Source organism: Lethenteron reissneri, chromosome 30 (genome assembly GCF_015708825.2).
Source record: "Lethenteron reissneri isolate LAM-NWPU_2019-01 chromosome 30, ASM1570882v1, whole genome shotgun sequence".
NCBI classification, from domain to species: domain Eukaryota; kingdom Metazoa; phylum Chordata; class Hyperoartia; order Petromyzontiformes; family Petromyzontidae; genus Lethenteron; species Lethenteron reissneri.
Genome location: NC_083808.1, coordinates 10,956,914 through 10,983,247, shown reverse-complemented (window position 1 = coordinate 10,983,247; position 26,334 = coordinate 10,956,914). Strand labels below are relative to the sequence as shown.

The 26,334-nt window shown below is 41.4% G+C and overlaps 1 protein-coding gene across 2 annotated transcripts in view; it reads right to left on the bottom strand.

Annotated features, from left to right (window-relative positions):
• WASHC4 (WASH complex subunit 4) overlaps positions 1-26,334 on the bottom strand; it is a 99,559-nt gene that overhangs the window by 49,419 nt on the left and 23,806 nt on the right. For both annotated transcript variants that reach the window (XM_061563058.1, XM_061563059.1), the window contains exons 14-21: positions 22,782-22,896; positions 21,911-22,036; positions 17,725-17,832; positions 17,048-17,194; positions 15,910-15,989; positions 13,781-13,886; positions 10,812-10,928; positions 876-1,044 (exon numbers count right to left, since the gene is read on the bottom strand). In XM_061563058.1, the coding sequence (XP_061419042.1) occupies positions 876-1,044; positions 10,812-10,928; positions 13,781-13,886; positions 15,910-15,989; positions 17,048-17,194; positions 17,725-17,832; positions 21,911-22,036; positions 22,782-22,896 (968 nt within the window). The remainder of the gene's footprint in view (positions 1-875; positions 1,045-10,811; positions 10,929-13,780; positions 13,887-15,909; positions 15,990-17,047; positions 17,195-17,724; positions 17,833-21,910; positions 22,037-22,781; positions 22,897-26,334) is intronic.

The window sequence follows — 26,334 nt, the reverse complement described above, 5'->3', positions numbered from 1 at the left end:
GATCAAAACAATCACGTTACCGTACATAGCAAGCGTTACCAAAAAGATTTCCAAAATCTTAAACAAACACAAGATCCAGGTCCGATTCAGTACAGTACACAAAATCCGTGATCTAATCCCATCTGTGAAGGATGTCATTCCTGACATGCAATATCCTGCAGTCTACAAACTTAGTTGCACCTATGGTGATTGTTACATTGGAGAAACGAAACGACATGTCTCGGACCGTGTTCGCGAGCACAAGTCAGATCTGAAACACGGCAGGACTAATACCTCCGCCGTGGCTGACCATTGCTATAACGCTGTGGGCTCTCATGATGTTGTTTTTTCTGAGACCAAGGTGCTTTGCAAACCTTCAGGCTACTATCAAAGGTTTGTTCATGAAGCCATCCAGATATATAAACATAGAAATAGCTTCAACCGAGAAGATGGATACAAATTGAGCAATCATTGGAAGGATGTTATTAACCAGGTAAAACCTTAACTGCTTTATAGTTTGCCTTCATATCCGCATCTCTAGTTTCTTCAGCCCTCCTACTCCCCCAGCCCCGCTCACTTCCCAGCCCCGGCATTTTGTCGTGCTTGCAGCGCCCCACTCTCCCTACCCCACACCCCCACCCTCTCTATCTCTCCTCCCTGGCTCCTCCACCCTCTCTTACCTATATAGCCTCTTGTTACAAGCAGCCCTTTTGCCCACTTCAGCAATTGTTTCTGGCTGTGGTTGTCCCACCTGATGACGGACGCTTATGTTGCGCCCGAAACGTCGTAATTGAATTTATTTTATTTTATACCTACGTGACTTTACCGAAAGAACCACAGCACCATGCACTGGGTGTGGATGCGGTGCTATGAATGCAGTAGGCGATGAGTCCTACCTTTGATGTTGATGAAGTGGTTAAAGAAGCGCACGGGCCTGATGTCCAGGAAGGGCACCAGGTCCTTCATTCCCACCTTGAAGGGGTTGCGGTCGTCCAGTTTGAGGTGGGTATGCACGGACAGTCGGAGGTCCTTCTCTATTTCCTTGCACAGCTTGTCCAGCAAGTGCTGTGGGCAGGTGGATTAGGAAGCACATGCATTATAACGTAACACGAAATTCCCCACCTGTTTCAATGAAAATCTCAGCAGAGTAAGAACACCAAGCCAAATAAATTCTTAACATTGTGTTGTAAGGAAAGAAAACAACAGATGGCTAAATTCGTGACGTTTTTTTTTTAGGTTAGATTGAGTAAATATAAATGTGTCGTTAATCCACCACTACCCGACCCCATAAGTTAATAAGATTCGTCACGTAAATAAGACGTGCCAATTATTGTACATGTTATGGGTTTACTCTCCAATACACCAGTGTCCTGAAGTAGAAAATAAGTGGCACGTTTTGTTAACGTGACAAACCTTGCTAATTGGCTGTGTTGGGTGGTGCTGGGTTAACAACACATTTATATTTAGGTGATATAACCCTACAAAAAAACCCTTTAATACGAATGATATTGGTCGCAAAAGTCTTCGTGTGAAGACGGCTAAATGTTATTCGAATGGCCCTTGCCGTAGCTTTTTTAGACTCCCACTAAGGCTGCCTGCCAATACCATCACATGCTCTTTGGGGAAGGGGACACACTGACATATTGATTATTGTCAAAAACGTTAATGTGGGACGGTGTTCAATAATGAGCCAGTCACGATGACCTGATGTGTGAAGACATGTATGTGGATCGAGAGGAGTGGGGATACAGCACAGAGATGACTGCGTGACACACAATGCATCAGTATGCGACACATAATGCATCAGTATGCGACACAATGTATCCGTATGCCACACACAATGCATCTGTAGCGACACATAATGCATCGGGTATGCGTCAAGTAACCGCCACTCAAGCACGAACAACTACAGCAGCCTATGATTATACTGGTTTCTAAAACATAGCAAATTGATGGTTTCAGCCCGGTCACCAATGATTGCACAAAAATCCAATCATATTAAATGTGGTTCTGCACTTAATTTAGTGAAATTCCAGCACTGAGACTGACAGACATCAGTTTGAATGCCTTATACTCACAATACATGCATCAATGTGCATGAAAGGTATTATAATTTATGAAAATTGTATGCGAATGATATATTTAAGCAAACAAAAACAAGACACAAACATGGGTTAATAAGACAAACAAGGCAGTGAAATCAAGACAAAAATGTAAACAAATTATTGCATTGAATTGTTACTTCTCATTAGAATTGAATCAATGGTGTGGAGGGGGGGCTTTAGGGGTGGAGTGATAATCATCAGTCTTTCACTCAACATTCAACAGAGTTCTGGGTGGTGGTCATCTTCATTGGTGGCCCATGAGTCAATGGCGGAAACTCTACGTCCCCAGGAGCGAAGCACTCGGATGTATCTTACAATAAGGGTGATGTTCACACCAAAACTGAAAAAGGAAACTGGGATTCTGGTAAATAACTAGGGAGAGACTTAGGGTTCGGGTCAGCGGAAAGGCTTAATACTGGTTAAGGGTTGAGTCATTATTGGGTTAGTTGTTGTGCTGTGCACCAAATTGCTTGTCCCCCCCACCCCTTCTCAATTGCAAAAATTGACCTTTTCAGTTTGTGGTTGCTCTTTGTATATGGTGTTTATAGCAGCTTACAGTGGGTTTTTCTTATGAAAGCCAAAGCAGAAATATCAACTATTATTACGAACAAGTTTCCTGTGGGACACACTTAAGTGATTTCCATCAAACCTCGATTTTTAAATATAAACACCTCACTTTTACTCTTGAGATGCATGCCACACTTTCTGTACAGCATCCTACGATGTATTTGCATTTAGATATTCTATGAATAAAATGTTTTAATGTTATGCACAGAGCAACCACTGTTGACTTTTCCACAAGATCTTCCAAACACATTTTTACTGCCATGGGGGAATGACGGACTGAGCAAAATTCTGACTTGAACTCACACCCTTCCAATTAAGAGTACAGTGCTTGAGACATGGTACCACCTTCCCAATTAAGGATGACGAAGGTCACGGCACTGTAATGCAATCAGAATGTAAATCATTGGTGTTGTAAGAAAATTATCCGGTGATGCTTCACTGGCAGCAGTGCACTAGCACAATTAACAACAAAAAAATACGTCAATTCGTCAATAACACTGGTAGCTTTGCAAGAAAAAATATATGTGCTCCTATCATGCCTATACTTAGGTATTTACTACTATAGTGGCATTTATTATGTAACATTGCCTTAAAAAAAAAAAATCTATGTGACGTTTCCGGAAATGATGTGCGATGAAGAAAGGCCAGTGAACGAAGCATCCCCATACACTATATATTTAAACCTTAAATAATGTGTGGTGTAGAAAAGAATGTTTGGAAAAAGTAGAGATAAAGAGATAGACTTGGACCCAGTGGCTAATTGATATCCTAAATTAACTGGACAGAATCATATCAATATTCTGCAGACACTCCTACATTTAGACTCGACTGAGACTGTAAAAGTAAAAGGAAATAAGTGCACTAGCGGGAAGTACCCGGCGTTGCCCGGGGGAAAAATATATATCTAAAAACTTCTCATAAAAACATACTGGCAGACCGGAAGTGACGTCATGGATTCAGCCAGTCTAACCAAAGGGGGGTTCTAAACAGTCGGAATATTCCAAGTCAAGTATGCCCAATCTGTCAACAAATGTATAACAGATGTTCATTAAATGTATAAACAGAAATAATACATTCCTTTTCTGTCTTATGGCTCTTACAGTTTCTAATGACAGTAGTAGTATCTACTTACTATACAATAGTATCTACTGACCGTAGTAGTATCTACTGACTGTATAGTAGTAACTACTGACTGTAGCAGTATTTACTGACTCTATAGTAGTATCTGTCGACTCCATAGTAGTATGAACCAACCCTATAGTAGTAAATACTGACTCTACAGTAGTATCCACTGACTATAGTAGCAACTGACTCGATAGTAGTATCTGCTGACTCTATAGTCGTAACTACATACTCTGCAGCAGTATATACTGACTATAGTGGAATCTACTGACTGAAGTATTATATACCGATTCTAGAGTAGTATCTACTTACTCTACAGTAGTATCTACTGAATCTATAGTAGTATCTATTTACTCTATAGTAGTATCTACTGACTCTACAATAGCATCTACCGACCACATAGTCATATCTACCGCCTCTATAATAGTATATATCGACTCTATAGTTCTACTGACCTGGTATCGACAATCAAGGGAATTTCCATCCCCAGACGACCTGCTTGTCAGTTTTGATGTGGTTTCCTTATTCACCAAAGTTCCTGTACCTGACACCATCGCAATAATTGAAAACTTGGTTCATCAAGGACTGAATACTGAGGTACCCCCCTGGTGAGACACTGCTTAACCAATACATTCATGGAGAAATTTGAGACTGACGCCATCCAGACTGCCACTCTACACCCGACCTTATGGAAGAGGTACGTAGATGACACTTTTGTCATCTGGCCACATGGCCGGCCTGCTCTAGACCAATTCCTCGACCACATCAATTCCATACACCCAGCCATCAGATTCACCATGGAAGTCTAAAAGGATGGCAAGCTACCCTTTTTGGATGACCTAATTAAAAGGAGACCTGATGGTTCAATGAGCCACTCTGTCTACAGGAAAGCCACCCATACGGATGCTTACCTAAAACCGGATTCCCACCACCATCCATCCCAGAAAAATTCCCTCATCAAGACTCTACACCATAGAGCCCAATGCATCTCCGACCAGGAACACATTGCCAGTGAACTCAAACACGTACGCCAAGCTCTTAAGGCTAATGGTTACTCCGACTACACAATCCGCAAAGCCATCACTCCAACCATCAAGAAGGATCCTGTTGAGGAGCCTTTCAAAACCATCACCTTACCCTACATTGTTGGGGTCACAAAAAAGATCTCCAAAATCCTGATTAAACACAAGATCCAGGTCCGATTCAACACAGTACATAAAATCCGTGATCTGGTCCCGTCAGTAAAAGATGTGGTTCCAGACATACAGTACCCTGGCGTCTACAAACTAAGTTGCCGCTGCGGTAGCAGTTACATTGGAGAAACCAAACGACATGTCTCGGACCGCATCCGTGAACATAAAGCAGACCTGAAACACGGTAGGACAAACACCTCAGCCGTGGCAGATCACTGTTACAATTCAGTGGGCTCTTATTACATTGACTTCTCCAAGACAGAGGTTCTCTGCAAGCCATCTGGCTACCATGAGAGATTCGTTCATGAGGCGATCCACATATACAAACACAGAGACAATTTCAACCGAGAAGATGGATTCTGGCTCAGCAATCATTGGAAGGACGTAATAAACCATTTTGGATCTTAACTGATTGTGTTCACGTTTACGGTGACTTTCAGACCGCAGTCCACTCACTGACATTGACTATATATCTTTTATTCTCCGCAGGGAATGGATTCTTTGCTCCGCTGCAAGTCTCCTACCACCACTCTCCCATTGACATATGTCGTTGCTTCCTCTTAGTACCTTTCACGCGACGGTCAATGGTATAGTGTATAGCAGATAGTATAATAATAAATAGTATAAAAGTGTAATGTTTAATATAATGTAGAGGTAATATATAGTATCGGAATTTTATAGTGAATATACAGCAGTGTGGTATACAGTAGCGTAGGTAGAATAATACATAGTGTAATATTACAATGTATAGTCTAAGGTATAGGGTGGTGTATAGTAATGCAGTGTATAATTTAATGTTGGGTTTGTCTATGGCAGTATATCGTACGGGGTAGACCCGTGTGATGTGAGAGAAAAGTTTAGCTGGAGGCACATTATATTTTTTGCGACATAGAATTGTAATGTATGACTTACTGTTAGTAGCTCAGCTTATTGGAGAGTATATTTAGTATATTGATGATACTAATGTAGTTCATATTTTAGTTTTTTACGTGGTGGTTTAGCTACTGCAGCTCCTTACTATTAAAATTCCTTCCCTCTATTACTGCTAACCCTACTCCCTCTCTTTGATGCTGCTAATCATGCATACCGCAAAATGCACGGGCATAATGACTTTGACCCCCCCCCTCCCCACCTCCTACGCATTCCACAAGTAGTGAATAATCCCATATCTGCATTTCCCATAAATATGCTAAACTCCTCTTGATATGCAAATTCCTTTGTCAAGGCGCCCTCCCCCCTCCAACCCAGCTTAAATATATGCTGCCAAGCCTGGTGGTGCCCATTCAGACGCTGTCTTTCCGACAGACCTGTTCTTCACCTGAGGACGGCTGTTGCGTTGTGGCCGTAACGTCGTGAGAATTATTTAATTATGTTTTATTTTTTTTATTTTATTATTTCCCTTCTACGTGACTTTACCGAAAGAACCAAGAAGATCTATAGTTCTAACTACTAACTTCAGTGCCGTGGTGAGGCCTAGTCCCATGCACAGTACCCGGCCTCGCCTAGATTGCCCAGCCAGCCAAGGTGGCACCTTTGCAGGCTGGGGCTGGGCTGCTACACAGCCCCCCACCATCCCCCTGCGAATTATTTTTTCCCACCCCCACCGAAATGAAATAAATGTAATCAAAGCAAGCCTAGTTATTTTATTACACAGCTACATTATAATACAAAGATCTCTACGGTGCGAATTTAGCAAACGTGATAGACAGGCCATCAAATATATAGGATACATCATATACTCGGCGAGATTGAAACGTCTTTGAGGTCACCTCATTAGGTATGCATTCATGATAGACCAGTAGATTATAAGCTTGTTGTTTAAATCAAGGAAGTTAGATTACACAATTCGCTAATTAACCTGTGCGGTATAATTAATGCTTCTGATGGACAGAAAACGTCAGTTTCCGGTTGTCTAATTTAACTGTAACAAGTAATTACGATACTTATGACCCCACAGATTTGCACTGATGCAGCAGACACATAAATTTGTTCATAAAATAGCAGGAAATAGGCCTACAATTTGAACAAACACTACAAGTGTAGTGTTGTACTTATACAGACACTTAACTTTTCTCCTGTGTCACTTTATTTACCTTGCGTCCAGTGTGGATGCTCCTCACTTACACTAACACACACACCACCCTTGTTCTGAACTCTCCAACTTCCCCCTACTCACCTCCGCACAACCCGTGCGCGGTAACCACTCTGTATCCCCCGCTCTCTCTCTCTCACTCTATACTCCGCTACCCTGTCCTGCTTCCCTCACACCTCCGACGTATCCCTGCCCCCAGCAGGGGATCAGCCAACACTGCTGGGGAGGACGAGGTGAGGAGGGCGAGGTCCCAGGAGTCTTCTCCCCGACTCGTGTTCTTCACCCCTTGAGCACCAACCAACCAACTTCCCATGCTGCTCCGCACACTCCCTTATATATCCCTCCTCATGTTGGGTCCCCACTTACACCCCCATTAAGCTGGCGTCTCCACGGCACCTCCGGCACGTGCTATTTCATTTATTGCCTTCCATCTCCCGCCTCTCCGGCGTCTACCCCGTGCCCCAACGCGCACACCTGTTCGTCCCCAATTGCACCGACCCAATCAATGCTTCTCCCCCTATTGCTACCGCCGCTCCGACGCCAAATCCATGTCTCCACGCTTGCACCTGCGCGACCTCAGTTGCACTCTCTCCATCCATGCTTTACCCCCTAATTGCTGCCACGCCACTCCAGTGTCACCTCACCCTTTTGCTAACCCCGCACGTTACGCCACTACACAAGCATAAAACATTAAATATAGAAACAATAACTGATATTCACAATTTGGTTTAACTCGCCCAATATAGAATTACATTTTATCCAATTATGTAATAATGACTGGCGAAAGTCCTATATTGAGTGTCTGTATCTCTACAATTGTGCCGTCAGCATAATAGCAAGAGACAAAGACATTTCCGTTTGTAACTATTCCAGTGAGCAGTGTATTAGCCCCTGGAATATGACAACACAGCACTACTTTTGAAATTATATAAATAGAACCCTGAAATTAATAATTTGCAGCACTATGTCAATTCTCTGTTGGATGAAGGCCTCCCCACGCCACGTCGATCATAGGGGTAGCTTGACTTTACTTCACCACAATAGTCAGTGTGGGCTATTGAAGGGAGGGCACCAGGACTGATTCAGATATAATTTGCCACTATGTGTCAGCCGTGGCTATCAAACAGCAAGTCCTCAATTTAGATTGCTGCTCTTTATCTTGTTTCACTATAACGTCACCAACGAATTATGGAACATCATCTCATTTAATATGCATTGATTCACTTCAACGTTGTTTTGAAAATTTTAAAGAAAAGAACGCAACGGCACCGGCTTTAACTTGTGGATATGCTCTATTACAAGTTTTTCTCTTCTAGTTTCTCAGTTTTAATTCCAAGCATGTACCTCTCCACCCTTATTTGTATAATTTTCCTAATTTTCTTTGTATTCATCCATGATTCTGATTCATATATATGAACGTATTGGTGGTACACCGGTATGAAAACACATTTTTGCACAATATAAAAGCACAATATAAAAACACAGTTTTGTGCAACAATTATTTATTTTCACACAATTCGCAACCCCGGTCAGTAAATCTTGTAGGTACGTTAAAATCAGTTTGCGTGATGTCGAAGCAGTCGGAAGACGAATGTCAGTTCACATTTTTATTTTACGACTGTTTTATGAGAACCAGTGTGTTATGCTGCACCGGTGTACTGCCAATACATCCATATCCTAACAGGCAATATACAATGGCTTGAAATATCTTCAATAGTTTGATAGGAATTGCTTAATGAGCTTAGTTTCTATACCACTTCCATTTCAAGAAGGATTCACTATGTTTTGAGTTACGTTTTAAAATGTTTGCTCAAAGCTAGCCCAAGGGTTTATTTTAATGATAGAGTGCATCCTACAGATCAAAGTACTTTGTGCCACAGAAATGAATGAATTGTGTGTAATATGTAAGGTGTCCATTTGTAAGGAGTGGAAATCATTGCAGGTGTTCCACATGACTATAATCTTCACATTTTAAATAAGCTACATGTGCTTGTGCTATAATGTAAGCATATTACAAAAAAAACGTCTAGCCTGTATATATGTAAAGCAAATTTGAGCTCTAATTTTCAGAATACACAAGAGGTGAACAACCAATAAGAGGGTTTCGGAAATTCAAATTAAATCACTCATTTGGCAGTAAATGCTCGAGTAGGATTAAACCACTTTATATTGGAATGTTTTTTTTTATAAATTAACTGTGCATCGGCTCAGAAAGGTATCTTTATTCAAGATGTTTTGTGACATAAAAGGTCAAGATCCAGTGTCTCCATACAGAGATAACCATAATATCAGCATGAGAATCTTTACTTATCCTGGAGAAATCCGATGAGCTATGAAGCTATTTTTTTCACAGATGTCCAGTAGGAGCGGGTCAATACAAAACAAAACAGGAGTGCAGAGTTTAGGAAATGTAAGCAAATCACTGAATAAAAATAAATAGCAATAAAGTAATATACTAAAACTAAGCCAAGTGGTGGTGGTGCACGTCTGTAATAATCTGGCACAATGGAGGCACAAGGGTTGTTAAATCACACAACTGTTGTTAAACTTCCTTCCAGTGGACGTCAAGGTGCCGTATCCTGGCTTTTTAGGAGGCAACTGCACAAATGGGGACTCCACCTATCTGTCTGTATGGGATAGTACTTCCCTCTCACATGCGTGGGTTTTCTCTGGGTCTTCCTGCTTCCTCCCACATGTAAATACCCATTATTTGGCCAATACCACCTTATAATAGGAGGAACGCAGAGCTCGGACAATTATTGTGCGCCGGCTCATCGCGTGACTACCTTCCTCCTAATCTGTGAATCCTCATGTTCCTTAAGTCGTTCTCTCTCCACGAGCGAGAGCGAATACTTTGCGCGTTAAATTCTGCCATCGCTGTACACCCAGCAGTATAAGTGGGTACACCGGATCATTGATTAGGGGTACTCCTATCTCTTCCAAGACATCTGGCAAGTGGAGAAGAGTAGGCCAAAATATCTTCTCGAGGGACTCTTTAGAGCTCCCTCTAGTGGAGGCCCTTCTGCCTGCAGTGGAGTGAGTAAGCAATTGCAGGGATGCATCTTTAACTAAAGTTACCATTGACCTCGTATAAAGTGGTATTCAGTTTGTTCACAAAGGAAGGCTAAGACAATCCCTGACCAGGATATTAATTTTCAACTCTGTAAGCATCACAGGCACTGTAACCACAGCACCACCTGGCCAGATAATTTAAAAGAAATTGGTTGTAATATGATGACAATATTACACTCCACACATACAGCCAAGTTACTGATTGCTTCAGCCAAACCCAAACATGTAACCAAATAATATGATTCCAAAAATACCACAACGTTAGTTAAGTGCTCAAATACCACTCACCACAGTCAAATTATATACTTAGATACCAACAATAATAAGCGCATTCGCTGGAGATCAGAGCTGTTGCTAACACCTTTTAATGAAACATAAAAAAAATGTCAAATCTTATACTTGCTTTTCAACATGACAGGTTTTCTGAAAAACACATTCAATTGGCACATTTGCCCATACGACAACTCTATTTGCGTGGCTTTGTTGGGTAGTGATAGTTGCATATCTCTAAGTGACATAATACCTACACGATCTAAACCAAAAGAAACCAATTAAGGATCTATGACATTCTACAAATGCTGATTTTAACACAGCAACCATTATTTATATGTGTATTTATTTGATTAGCATTGCATTAAGATGTGGATTCCACTTTTCAAGGCACCATGCAAGCAAAGCTACCTCCTTGAAGACTTGGGTGATCTCCTTGTTGAAGGCATCCAGCAGCGGCTGGGGGGAGTCCAGGTGACGGATGTACGTCATGGGCGGCACGCAGTCTCTCAGAGCTGCAAACATGTACTGCAACAACAAAAAGGATATCCACCAGGGAGATCGAGTGATGAGATCAGTTCATGTATGGGTGATGGATTATTGTAATGCAGGACAGTGAAAAGTGGTAGGGGCTATGGGAGGGCTTCATCCAGCAGTGGATTGATCATGGCTGATGATGGGGAGCCGGGGTGGCAAGGTGTTAAACCCCTCGCCTGGTATGGAGGAGATTGTGGGCTCAATCCCAACCCGGACACCTGTATATTTGGAGTTTGCATGTCTCTCTCCCCGTGGTGGCGTGGAATTTTCTCGGTGTCCTCCAGTTTTTCCCTCCCCATTCAGCAACATGCATTTTAAAGTATTTGGCTGCTGAGATATGATTCTTGAGATATCATTTGTGGCCAGGTCACTTCTGAAAAAGAGCTATATCGCTCAGTGGGCCTTGCCGTGTAAAATTAAAAGTTTATAGTTGATATTCTTGGGTCCTTCAGTAAAGTCACGTAGATAGGTTCAAAGAAAATAACAAAAAATAACAAAAAACTACGACATTTCGATCGCAACACAAGCGGTCGTCTTCAAGAAAAGGGGGGTTATCTTCCAAGGCAAACTGTTTATAAGGGTTTATAATGGGCGTCACCCAAATATCAGCAGCCAATGATAATGTAAGCGGTGGGCAGCCAACCCGACGGTGGTTGGTTTTCCACCAATGAAAGGGCTGCTAGGTGAAAATTAGCATGTTAAAGAGAGATTAGCATACTCTTTGGTTATTTCGGTAAAGTCACGTAGGTATGTGACTTTACCGAAAGAAACAAACAGTATGGATTCCTGCAGTCACGAAAGCTTCAAATCAAGAGATTAGCATGTTAATGGGAGATTAGCATGTTAATGAGGGATTGCAGAGCCACAACCAAGGGGTGACTGTGAAATGGGTGTTAAGCACAACCAACATCGGAAGGTGGTAGGATGGGAACATCATAGCCAATTATGACTTAAACTGGTTGATAACGTCCTTCCAATGATTGCTCAGTTTGTACCCATCTTCTCGGTTGAAATTGTGTCTGTGTCCATATATATGGATGGCTTCATGAACGAATCTTTGTTGATAGCCAGTGGAATTGCAAAGTACCTACGTCTTAGAGAAATAAATTTCGTGTGAGCCCACGGCATTGATCAGCCACGGCCGAGGTATTGGTCCGACCGTGTTTCAGATCTGCCTTATGTTCACGAACACGGTCCGAGACATGTCACTTAATTTCCCCAATGTCACTACTGCCGCAGACACAGCTTAGTTTGTAGACGCCGGGTTATTACATGTCAGGGATCACATCCGTCACAGATGGGATCAGATCACGAATTTTACGTACTGTGTTAAATCGAACCTGGATCTTGTGTTTGCTCATGATTTTGGGAAAAAAAATTAAGTGACCCCTGCTATGTATGGCAAGGTGATGGTTTTGATTGGGTCCTCAGATGGTTCTTTCCTAACGGTTGGGGTGATAGCTTTACGGATTGTGTAGTCTGAATATCCATTCATCTTGAGAGCTTGTGTACACGTGTTCCAGTTCACAGGCTAGGTGATGACGGTCGGAAATACATCGAGCTCTATGGTGTAAGGTTTTGATGAGGAAATTCTTCTAGGATGGATGGTGGTGGGAGTCAGGTTTTGGGTAGGCATCCGTATGGGTGGCTTTCCTGTAGACAGTGTCCAATTGAGCCATCCGGTCTCTTTTCGATTAAAACATCCAAAAATGGTAACTTGTCATCCTTTTCCACCTCCATACACCCAGCCACAGTACAACCTGAAGACACATCCCAGAGTAGGCCTCGGCAAGGTAAGGTAAAAGTTAAAAGGTAAAAACAACGAGCCTACCTTTACCCTACCTTTTACCCTTACCCCATACAAATTACCCGACTACAGGGTAATTAATAGGGAACTACACATGAACAAGGTTTATAACGGTAAATGCTATAGGTAGAGCGCTTTATTCATATAGAATACTCTCGATGATTTCAATTTTACACGCTTGTTGTTGGCGTCGTTGTCGTATCCTCAAATCTTGCAACTCAATTTTGACCCACTTCCTGTGGTATCGACTGCAAACTTGGTATACTTATGTCATACTGATAACAATATATTCTATCATAAAATAAGTAAGTTTTTAAACATTATTTTTTAAATGTTATGTTTCGGCTTGGGTCTAATTGTCCACGGTCAACTGACGTTGGCTGTAAATCACCAAGGCCCCCTTACGTTATGGCAAGCTTTGGGGCCACTTCCTGGAGTCGTGGAGTTCTGCCATTACTAGTACATTTCATAAAAGCGTGTTTTTTTAAATATTACTAATTAAATGGAGGCCACGGACTGCGCCACGGAGCTTTTAGCGGTAAACAAGGCACCGTATTTACCGGGTAATACTTCACGCTACCTTTACCCTACCGGGTAATTCTTCCGAGCTACCTTTACCCTGTACCCTTTGCCTCACCCCTTGGCATGTCGACACCTTTACCCTTTCTCTTTACCCTTTTAACCGGAAAAAAGGGTAAATTACCTTACCTTGCCGAGGCCTATCCCAGATCTATGGAGCACAGCCGTGTTCTGCAAAAACTGTTTTCTGCATATACTGTTTTTGTCACATATCAATGAAATCAAAATATCAAATATCAGAGCTGAAATAATAAGATGGGAAAAAATTAAGACTTTTTTTGTACAGCCATTGATGACCAGGATGAGACCATCAACTAATCAGACCTGAGAACGTTGTATAATCACATTACTGCTAAAATTGCAACCCAGGATCCTAAGCGGTGTTTATTCAGTGTTCTGACAAGTGCATGAGCCCATTGAGTCATCCAGCCACTGGAAAATTATTACTATAACGTACGTGCATACGCGATGAATCACTCGCGCCATCAAACACGTCGTCCAGATAGATGGGAATCACACTTCTGTGCCAGTACAGGAAGCTGCAGTCGCAGAGTGAATGCAGCCTGAAGGGAGAGAGAGCAGCATGCGTTAATATATTCCAAGCACTGTGAACTTCAAACAGGGAAATCTCAAGGGCATGAGTATTGAAATTATCTGAATTGTGAACCAATTAAGCCAAATACACACATTTTATCTAAAATCTTTGTAAATGAATTTTCAAATGATCAAGCCTGAGATTAGACACATAATGAAAGAGTACATACTTAAAACGATGGTTTGTATTCAACTGCTGCCTTCAGTGAAGAGGTGCTGCCATAATGACTCTGGGCCTCTTGAAACGAGTACCACATTGTGTAAGTCCACAATGGTTGTGCCCATGAATAGACTGGTCCAGATAAAAAAAAAAAGTGGAATTTTTACCATGGGCTGAGGATCATCATGCTTGCTTGACCAAGCAGGTGGTTGAACAACCCATAGAGTAGTTGTAACATGGTACATTTTGAAATACTTTTATTAATCATAATTAATCATTCACAACCTTTGTCAATCAACTGCTGCTTGAATTACTTTTCTATCCATGTGAGTTGTGTGATCACGCTCCACGCCCCTGGCAGTGCAGACTGTTGAAGCAGTGGGAGGGCACACCAGCTCAGATATCATTTGCCACTGATTTTAGCCGTTGTCGGGAATTCAAACTTGGGTGGCCACGTTCATAGTCCACTACACCGCCGCCCACCCGCCGCCCCCGCCTGCCTAATGTCTATTAATATACGTATTCACATTTACTGGATTTTAAGTGCCACTTAAGGTGGATTTGGTGAAACAACCCCAAGATGGACCTTCCTCAGCAGTAGCCTATTTGGAGTTAAAGGTGATTCATGTTATTATTTTAACTAAACGGAAGCTGCAACCCAAAAAAATGAAACCAACTGTTACCTTCTTATTATATACCTAGGTTTTTATGTCTCGGCCTTTCTGGTTAATGAGAAAACATGTCTCTAAGTGACTTGCAAGTGTGCCGGTGTTGGTACTCTGTTAATTCCGTATTTCTGAAAATATCCCTGCAGTGATGCACAATAACATCTCTGAAGCATTTTAAAACGTCTCTAGTCAACAAAAGTTTTCAACCATGAATAGAACAGAGGCGAAAAATGGAGCTAAAAACTTGTTATAATAATAATAATAGGGTTTTTCCCCTTTTTTCTGGCAGCAAAACTGAAACCTTTTTACAAGGATTCATGTCTGCATTAACCACAACACTTGCAGTCGAAATGCAAACAAAAACACACTATGATAATATATGCATTGTCCTTGAAACTGATTGGTCCACACCAAGGGAAAAACCCTATTATTATATTTTGGTACTGGAAAAGGAGCTCTAATGATGAAAAACTTCTTTTGTCATTGTTCCAAGTGAAAACTAAAAACTGAACCCACAATATATTTTTTTTCCGGAATACAAAACCCCAAGGATGCGGTTAATGGTGAGAAACCAGTTTAAAAATAACTTTCAATTTGCAGCTTGAATGTCAAAAAAAAGTTTAAAAAGCTGCAATCCCTAAGGGCACATTGACTGTGAATTACAAGGGATTCACCGAGTGACTGCACAGGAGACACTAGACCTCCAAAACCCCTCTTCTTGGTTCTTTCGGTAAAGTCACGTAGAAGGGAAGTAATAAAATAATAAAAATAAAACATAAAACAATTCTCACGACGTTTCGTGAGAATTGACGTTTCGTGAGAATTTTTTATTATGTTTTATTTTTATTATTTTATTACTTCCCTTCTACGTGACTTTACCGAAAGAACCAAGAAGATGAATCCCTGCAGTCACGAAAGCTTTAAATCGAAAAACTCCAAAACCTGCTCAACAATACGACTCAGCGACAAACACGTAAAAGCAACAACCGCCGTTTGGTAGAGTAATGTCACAAAGGCGCATGTGCAAGGCTAGGTGACCAGTGGCGGGTGGGCAGAGAGACTCTTGAAGCATGGTTTACTACAGAAGGTATGTGTTAATGCAACTCCACAGCACTAACGATTGCAAGAGTTCCCCCATGACCGATGAGTGGGGTGTGTCCTTACCTCTCCCGCAGATCACTGATCAAATCCAGTTTTTTCATCACAAGCTGCAGGGACAACAGCTCATCTTCCCGGAAAATGTTCTACAAGATAAATTGGAAACTCGTTAACACAAATGCCTGAATAATCATATCACATGCATACGTTGACTATATCCTACTGATTATATTCTCGGTAGGCTTTATTCTAAGAGCTGGGTTTTCATATTGAAGATGTGCAAGCTTGAAATACGTTTTCAGTGGGAATCACTGATGAGAATTTGTCACTGATACCACCACACACTTTGCCATCCTTTCAATTGTTGCACAGGAGACACCAGACCTCCCAAACCTGCTCTAAAGATCTACCACCATGTGATTTTAGGTATTTCCCTTGCTCGATGCCACTCAGTGTCTGTGTTGGGAACCTGCTTTCCTCGATCCTGCACCACTGCAACCCTGCTCTTAATGGTACTTTCCTGCCATAGTGTATTCTGAACTTTGCAGTTGCTTATCCCATACAATACTTTCAGCATTTTTCAGCAAATTCACAGTACTACATTTTGGTATCCTCCACGGTGAGCTACGTTCAAAGCTTTTTCTACCCGACTCAAATGCATATTTTCTGCATAGGATCGAGCTGATAGACACTTTGGCAGGGTTCCATTCTAATAATCAATGTCCACCATTCAAATGCTGGTTAAAGGGTTGACTGAACCCATCATCTCTCAAGGGGCAAGAACATATGTGCCACGAATATCGATTGATATTAATGTCGTGACCTAGGCATCAACCAGATTTCCTGTTAAGGCCAGTTTTAAATTTTTGTTTTTGATTTTTTTTCTCTATAATGGTTTTGGACTCACAGTGCATGTTTGCTGAACTTATTTTGCACTGTACGTAGCTAACCGTGCTAATCAGAGGTGCGGGGGAAGGAAAACAAAATAAACACAATATATGTATGTTGAACTTCTTTCACACTAATCGGGAGATACAGATTGCATGGAGACACGTTTGACTTTTTACATTTTACAACAAATTTTCTTAACCAATGCCCATCACGCCCACATTCTGACACTCTTGCCACTACTCTTCCAACTGTGTTAATGCAACGGCTGATCAGCCCTGCCAAGCATTACGTGCACTAAGAAGTGGGCACGTACCATCTGTGTGCCAATGCTGAGAGCCAGCGCAGTGATGAGGCGTCGCTCCTTGGTGCCCGGGCCATTGAGGGCATTTTCTGCAAGGACGAGCGCCGACAGGACGTCTAGACGGCGCTCGCTGTACTTCTTGTCCGAGACAACGCGTTTCTACAGACGAGGGGGTGTCAATGCAGAGAGGTGCTTGCTGATCGTCTAATTTATCACTAATCCCGAGAGAGAGCAGTTAATGATAACGATAACGATGTTAAATTGAAAAGTGCATTACCGCAGTGAGCAGAGTGCATTGGTGCTTTTTTCACAAATTACTTATTTGGTAAATAGTCAAATCGAACATAACATGCACAATCCACGAATAATCATATTGCAAGGTTTTACTTCAGTGGTTAAATTGATTTCGATTTTAAGTATGTTCCTCAGTTTTGATTAACACTAAGGAACTTTCTGAACATCTATGAGAATATGCTGCCATACATTCATAATGAGCACATTTTAAACATTAAAAAAACATTCAGTACATCAAGCTAACATGTCGGGGCCAACAGCCTTTCTCTGGAGCTGAGAAAAAGGCAACAAGTTACATTGTATTCACATCACTGCCAATTTAATGCCTGAATATTTCTATGCAGTCGCGCATTACGACGTACATGCGGTCTTTTGTAGTTGTCGTTAAGATGTACCTTAGCAGACGCAATGGCAGTGAGGGCTTGGTACTGCAAGTGTTGGGTTATATGCGACACGCACTCAGCCACCATCATTGTCCGCCGGTGAAAGGTGAATTCTATGGCCTGTAGAGGAACGATCAAACATTTATTTAAGAACAACTATGATTGCCCAGGGTAATAAAATAAGACAAACAAGGGGTATGTTTCTCACCTAAAATATAAAATATAAACTATCGACCATACATTTAAAAGAGCATTTGCTCAATCAGGAAAACTCGACTGCTTCAGCATTCTGAATCTCTGTTCAATGTTACTGAGTAGCCCTGTTTCAATATTACCGATAAACCACAATCAATCAAGAAAGCACATGTTACCATTTGAATGCAGGATAAGCGATTGTTCAACATACATTATGTTAGGAGATTATCCAACGTAATTTATCATCCATAACAGTTTTTTTTCTTCGGTTAGATCACGTAAATATAAATGTGTCGTTAAACCCGCCACCACCCGACACAGCCAATTAGTAAGGTTTGTCACGTAAACAGAACGTGCCAATTCTTTACTCGTATGGCACACCGGTGTGTTGGAGAGTAAACCCACAACATTTACCATCTGAGTACGATGTTTTGCCAGTAATTACAACCGGCATCATCAGGTGGCAGCCAGATTTGTGGAGAAATACTCCTGCTTCGTTCCTTAAATCGAGGGATAGATGTGATGACGTAACTTGTGAGCCCTTCTAGTGTGAAGTGGTGGGGGGGGGGGGGGGTTAATGAAAACATTATATAGTTAGGGGTATGGGTTTTGACGTCTAAAGTATGATTTTGAAATATGGATTTAATGATATTCTTGCACATGGCAACATGTTCAGGAGATAAATGCCAACGTCGAGGTCTGTTAGCCACGAGAGGGCTTCGGGAGAGAGTTTGTGTAGTTTTGCCATGTGTAGAAGATGGTAGCCTTCTTGTGGTCCACTTGCTACACCTTTTCACGTTACCTTAAACACAACTAATATCGTCATCTAAGCAAAATGGACGTCATCAATTCGATTCTGGATATAATCAGTGAAGCATTAAATGCGAAAAAAGCTTCAAGAATCAATAGACTCTGAAGTGTGAAGTCGGAAGGAAAAACGGGTTTGCGGTCTATGCTTTTCAAAATATTGATAACATTGAACAATCCGAGACTTTTCTTAATCTATAGGAAAGCAAGACCACTCTGCGGTTTGAAACTCAAGTGGCATAAGACCTTGGGTCAGGTCATTAAGTGAGCACACAAGTGGTCATATGCATCACTAGTAAGTGACGTATTTGCAAAAATGCTGAATTTGTCTAGACCATTCTCCACCCACTTTCAGACACAAGTAAAAATGACCCCCATTTACTTCCACTGATAAGTATTTAAAACTATACTAAAACTTTTGAATTCTTAATTTTTTACCAGCTAAGTCCCACTCAGTTATGTAGCTCTTTTTCAGAAGCGACCTGGCCACAAATGATAGCTCAACGAAGTGGCTTACCGTACAGAAATTAATAGCAGCCACGTTTATAAATGGAGGGAAAAACCGGAGGACTCCGAGAAAAATCCACATGAACCAGGGAAGAGAAAACATGCAAACTCCAAATATACAGGCGTCAGGGTCGGAATCGAACCCATGACCTCCTATACACCAGGCGAAGTAGTTAACATCCTGCCACCATGGCACAACACACTTTCCCATAAATAGCCAGGAAGAAAATATTGTGACGGAAGAGGCATTTGCGCAGCATGGAAGAGGGCAGGTTACTAACGCAGCCACTGGAATGCCACCCGGTGTTTGGTCCCCACAGCAACGGCCTCCATGATGATGATAATGGGAGACTGGGACCAGATCTTGAAAGTCGACTATTGACTGTGCAATAGCTGGATGATCTTTCATTGGCAAGTGATAGTGAATTGAGGTGAGCATCAGTGGCATTGGCTGTGATGACATTTTAATTGATGCTGTCTCTAACCACTAGGGTTAATGAACAATACATTTTAGAATTATGTGAAGGTCTCTTAATTGCAATAAAATATGCAGGTGAATAAGATCGGGGTGATTTCAATTAAACACATGTTATGGAGGAAATGCATGAAAAGCAGAAAACAAAAACAGAACCAGGGCAACCGACGAAACTAAAGAGGGAAGGCCAGTTTAAAGAGATGGGTTTTCAAATCAGACTTATATATTTATTTACCGACTCTTGATTGCCTGATTTAAGTGGCAAGGCGTTCCATCATTTTGTGCGCCACAATCAATGTTTACAAGTACAACTTGATGCGTGTTTCACAAGCGTAGGAACCAATTATAATTGATCAAATCGCAGCAGCTTTTGGCCAACCATCGAACAAAGACGGTCATTGCATTGTGCGCTCTTACATGCGCTTCTGCGACCATGCGGAACGCTCTTCCCCCTGCAAGTCCGATTAGCACGGTTGGCTATGTATGATGTGAAAGACGTGTCAACATACATATATGATAGGTTTAGAATTTAAAAAAATCTCTTATGGAACTCTATCATCATAAATTTCGATTTAAAAACCCCCCCGCCCACCTCCTACGTATTTCCCAAGAATATGCTAAATTCCTCTTGATATGCACATTCTTTTTGTTAAGGCGCTCTTCCACCTCCAACCCAGCTTATATATAAGCTCCTAGCTTGGCAGTGTCTCATTCTTCACCTGAAGACGGCTGCTTGCGTTGTAGCCGAAATGTCGTGAGAATTATTTTATTTTATTATGTTTTATTTTTATTATTTTATTACTTCCCTTCTACGTGACTTTACCGAAAGAACCAAGAAGATATATCATCATAATAAACCATAATCTGTCCACTGCTAGATAATAGCCTGCATAAGTCAGACATTCCTCATTGTGCATCATCGCTCCATCTCCATGGGGCTTGTGCTCTCGGACACGTACTCTCGTGTGACTGCCACTCTCAAGGCTTCTTTAACCATCGGCCATTATCCCTTCCAGTGATGTGTCCTACCCAAGTACGCTCACTTAAACAATCAATGTTTCTAATTTGAATTTGATCTCTGATCCACTTGTTCCCCTTTCTATCTCTCAGCTATAATTGTAATCATACATCACTCCATACCTCGTTGTGCACTATTCAATTTATTTTAACGAACACATTTGTTGGAGGAAACAACTGGGAAAGACTAACGAGCATTTATACCTATGGCAATTATTGAAGTAAGACCAGAATCAACACGATAAAAATAAAGACATGAGTGACAGCGGGTCGAAGCGCTGTTATAAAACTGAAATTGGTATTGAAAAGTAACATATCAATGTACATACGAAATAATGTTTTTAAAGGTGCACATCATCTTCTCCAACATACGGATTAACAACATTTACACAGACAAAGAAAATGGAACAAAAAGCTACGTGTTTCATGACAGGGTCACACCTGCTGGCCTGAAGGTGTAATTACGGTTATAGCTGCATTACATAGTGCCTTATTAAGGGGCGTATCTGGGGTAAAGGTGAAGGGCGAAATCAGTCGAGAAGCTCCGGGAACCATCCAGAAGGGTCTAGAAGGTTCTAGAAATGGGGCGTGGCCAGAGGTAGAGCTTGGCTCGCCAGGCAGATATAAGGCGCACCGAACCAAAGCTTTGGGGCTGTTAGCGTGGGGTCTGGATCCTGGTTGCATGGCTGCCGTCGTCATCTCTTCGTCTTCGACCACGTGGCTGTTCTTCTACAAGACCAGCTCCTTCGCCGCCGCTACGCTCATCAAACAGCCAGCGTAGCGCTGGACGGAAATGGGCTGCGTATTTGGACAGCCTCGGTGTAGTTGCGTTACGAAGTGAATTGCCCTGTGTGCTCTTAATAAATAAGAAGCCTTCTGCTAGCCGTGTGTCGGAAGTCGCTCACTACACATGTATGGATTGAACATAATCACTTCTTATACACAAGCATGATTCCATGCACTGAAATGCATGTTGAACTTCTTTCGCACTGCACGTAGCAAACTGCGCTAATCGGAGGTGCGAATGAACATTCTAAATTATGTTAATCTTTGAAGTGAAGTATGAATGTTTAAATCCCTGTCTGAGATTTTACAACATGTCAAATGCAGTCGGACATTGCTGAGACTGATGCTTCAATGGAAGCGACCTGAGCAGCGCAGGAGTCTCTCCCGTTAAGAGATCAGTGTCCACGTCACCTTCAGGAGCTCCACAAGCCGACACAGAGCCTTCACAGTGGTCTTCGTCATGGGCTTCTGCAGCGTGGCATGGAGATTCATGGTGGTTCGCACGATGTTGCTCAAGTTGAACGCATAGAGAATCCCCTGAGGAAGCACAAAACAACAGTTTTTCCCTCCACATTTATAAACACGCGTTTAGAGTATCTGGCTGCTATAAATTGCCGTACGATAAGCCACTTCATTGAGCTATGATTTGTGGCTAGGTCGCTTGTGAGAAAGAGCTATATAGCTCAGTGGATCTTACCTTGTAAAATAAAAAAAAGTTTATTATAGTTTATAGACTCACTGTCAAGGCTGCTTAAGACATTGCAATGTGCGTAGACAATGTGCTTGCATCCTTATGAATTGTAGCTGAAGCAAAGACGCAAACACAAACTGTATCAGCATTTTCCACAAAGCTCTTCCACAATCATGAAATCATGATAGTTTGTGCAATCCATGGAGGCAATTTTATTCCGTAATCTGCCATTTCCAAGCCTTTGGGTAGATAAAAGTAATCCACAAAAAGTGGCAAATTCATCCCGTTATCTGTGCATCCGCACTTATTAATTCGTGCATAAATGTAGCCACCTAAACGTGTATGACCCGCAATCAGATGATTTAGTGAACACTGCAAAGTCACAGTATCGACTCAGCTCATCAGCCTTCCAGTGAGAATAAAATAAGCAACACTTATCCAATGAAGTGGCTTACCACAACAAGTGGAATTTCTACCACTATCTCAGAACTGTAAATTAAATTGAGCACTTCCCCACAGGCAGACACTTTCGAGACTATGACTTGATCCCATATGTTGTTGCTCCTGTTATACTGAATGGTTTGTTTTCACCTGGATGAAGAGAGAACAGCGGTTCGTCAGATCACTGGAGACTTGTCCTTTGCTCATGACCGATTCCATCTTTGTCATCCAGGCACTCACGATCAAGTAGTAGGACTGCACGTCTCTGTGAGACAGTGGACAACAGCAACAGAAATACACGTAGAAACATGCATGCTCACGAATATTATTCTTTAAATGAACCTAAAAAAATAAGCACTCATGCATATTAAGCCTGACAGTGTCAATTAGGATATGCTTGTATGTAGTATTTTAAGGAAGGAACTCGGCTACTTGTTGCTAAACCCAGGAATTATGTTTATATATCGATGTTGTCAGTTTTATTGTTTTTCAATTTATTTACACTCTCTCTGGCTGTACAGCACGGTGGTTAAAGCACGCAACCCATGACATTGCAATTTCCAAAAAAATATAATGGATTTTTTTACACAGATGGAACAGATTCATTGCACTATATAATGAAAGAAACAAAATAAAAACCTGAAGAAGAGTAAGGCAACTAGATAGGCTCTTGCCTTAGTTGGTCACTGCGAAATTATGTTTCCAAATAAACATAAATTCAGAAAATTATAACCACCTCAGATTTGCACTGATTAATAGCGCTGGATGGCATCACGCTTGGCATGCAGTGCCAGCCCTACAGGATAGGGTGTGGGAGTGCCGGGGTTACTAAAGGCCATGGCACTCTGGTTGACCCGAGAGGATATGTGACCAGTGAAGTCTACAAAGGGGCCCCGAGTGGGGGGGCTAGGGGTGGTCACATGGTTGGGGTCCAGATCCTGCTCGAGGATTCTGGAAGGTGGGCGTGACCAAGGGCGGAGCCAGCCACGCAGCAGATAATATAAGCCAGGTCCCCCAAAGGGGCCGGAGTTGTTGTTGTTGATCCTGAAGAAACATCCGTCTACGTTCTACGAGTCTCCAACACGTGGACCTGGACCCGAGCTGTCGTCCGGTCTGTAGTAGCTCGTTACGTTGTAATTAGTGTAGTGAGCCTGGTGTTCACCACCATAGGTTGTTATTTTGTTAAGGGGCAGTTAACCCGTGTGTTAGTGTTAAATAAATGTGTTGCCTCCAAGAGTACGTCTGCGACTCAGTTGAACTCACTAGACATTTACCTTTTTTTTTTACTCATGTTACTAATATCTTTGCACAAACTATGGTAAGATATTAATCACATGTGATCCTCCTTAAAATTTGTTGTTACAATTTCAGCCACATAAAAACATTACATATACATTATTCCAATAATGCGTATACAGTCCAAGCACTCGTTTTACCAGGACTAAAAGACAAAACCCATTAAAAGCCCGCTTGCCCTAAAAAGCACCTGTACAAAATGTACAAAAGGTTAAATGGTGCAAAGTCAGACAAACCCGATCAATTCTAGCACTCACGAGGAATTCTGTACGACTGCAATGTCCTCGCTATTTTCACACTGGCATTGTTAATTTGATGTACGTAGGCAACAGATGCACCTCAAATGGAAGACTACAAGTGTTTTTCTTAAATTAGGCAATTGTAAGTCAATGCACATTCTGTGGACAAAGTGATAGCTGTGGTATATAACCCCTCCAACAAACTGACATTTTTACTCTATTTAAAATTTCATGCACCAACTCACACTGCTCCTGCAAATCGTCCAAGCGAAAAAGCGCTTTTGAAATGGTGGTAAATATAAAGGAAAGTGTATGGTGACTGGGGATCTTTTCAAAGTTTCCTTATGTTACTTTGGTATTTTTCTTTGTTGTACACACAAAGTGAATGTGTTCTCTGCATCAAATCAAGAGACGAGGAAATTTCCATTTGGAATATTCCTCACAAGCAGAACACTGCATTGTGTCAGGGAACCGCCACAGCAGGGGAAATCATCACAGAACAGCTGCAAAAGTAATTTCATGTTGTTTTTATATGCACTAGGGGAGAAATGTTTGCATTACCCTGCAAAAAAGCGTAGTTTGACATATACGTATAAAACATCCTTGGTATGTGGCGTTATCATATTGAATAAACCATGACAAAGGCCAGGCGATATTGAAAAGGGCAAGAAATAATGATTGAGAGGATAGACAGCAGTGATAAGTTTTTCAGCCAGGGCCAATAATCATGAGGAGTTAAAAAGATGCTCACTATCTGATACTGTTGAATATATGGATATATGCAAACAATTGTAAAGAGTTCATAATGAACGTTTTTGGGTTAGATCGCGTTATTTATAAATGTGTCGCATCATCGGGCAATTCTGGCGAATGGCAAATTGCCCGATGATGCTGGATGTAATTACCAGCGAAACGTGGTACTCAAAAATTGTAAATGTTGTGGATTTACTCTTCAACACACCGGTGGGCTAAAGTAGTGAACTATTTGTCTTTTGTGAACGTGACACTTTTTTGCTGATTGGCCGTGTCGGGTGGTGGAGGGTTACGACACATTTATAAATAACACGATTTAACCCAAAAACTTTATTATGAATAATATTGGTCGTGAAAGCCTACACGTGTTAAACTGAATTGTCAAGGGTATTTGAGGAGTTTGAGTTCGTGCCATAGGGTAAAGTCAATCAGGTTCATCATCGATGTTTGGGGTCACATCGTGTACATTTTTAAGAAATGTATTGTATACTGTCCTCCACTCGACAAAGCCAATTAATAACTTTGTCACGTGAACAATCGTGCCAATTTATTACCGCTTCAACACACTGACAAACAAACCTATTGCTGGTACAAAATAATAATTTCTGTCGTTGTGCAGAATATAAGTAACAAAATAAATAATCAGACAATATTCCTCCTCATATCTATGTTTGAGAGTAATCTCGCAACATTAAAATAGGTATGACGTTTCCATTCTATAGCATTACACAAACAATGCATTCTTAGACACTTTAAAGGCTAGATTTATGTACTTTTAGAGTGACGCACAAAAAGTAGGTTTATGTAATTCTGCGTGTTAACTTAGACATTTGTTCACAAGCCACACTCTGAAAACATGTAATAGCCGACTTAATTTAATCCTCTTACAGATGTAACTTAACAGAGCTCTCTACCCAGATGAAAGTTTTTCTGCCTCAACTACAAATGCATTACATTAATGATTTACAAGTGATTAAATACATCTTCTTGGTTCTTTCGGTAAAGTCACGTAGAAGGGACTGTCTTTCCGACAGACCTGTCGGAAAGACAGCATCTGACGCCGTCTTTCCGACAGACCTGTTCTTTACCTGAGTACGGCTGCTTGCATTGTGGCTGAAACGTCGTGAGAATTGTATTTTATTATGTTTTATTTTTATTATTTATTACTTCCCTTCTACGTGACTTTACCGAAAGAACCAAGAAGATGAATCCCTGCAGTCACGAAAGCTTTAAATCGAATTTTGATTAAATACAATCCAGTATTAATACAGCAACTTCAATGCTGCATTTCCTCAACTGTCAAAACAGCAGAGTATTAAGTAAGTAGATGCACAGAAATAACACATGTAAGTGTAATGAAAAAGGGAACAATTATAAATAAGTGTACAATAAATCAAACAGAAAAGCATATCTAC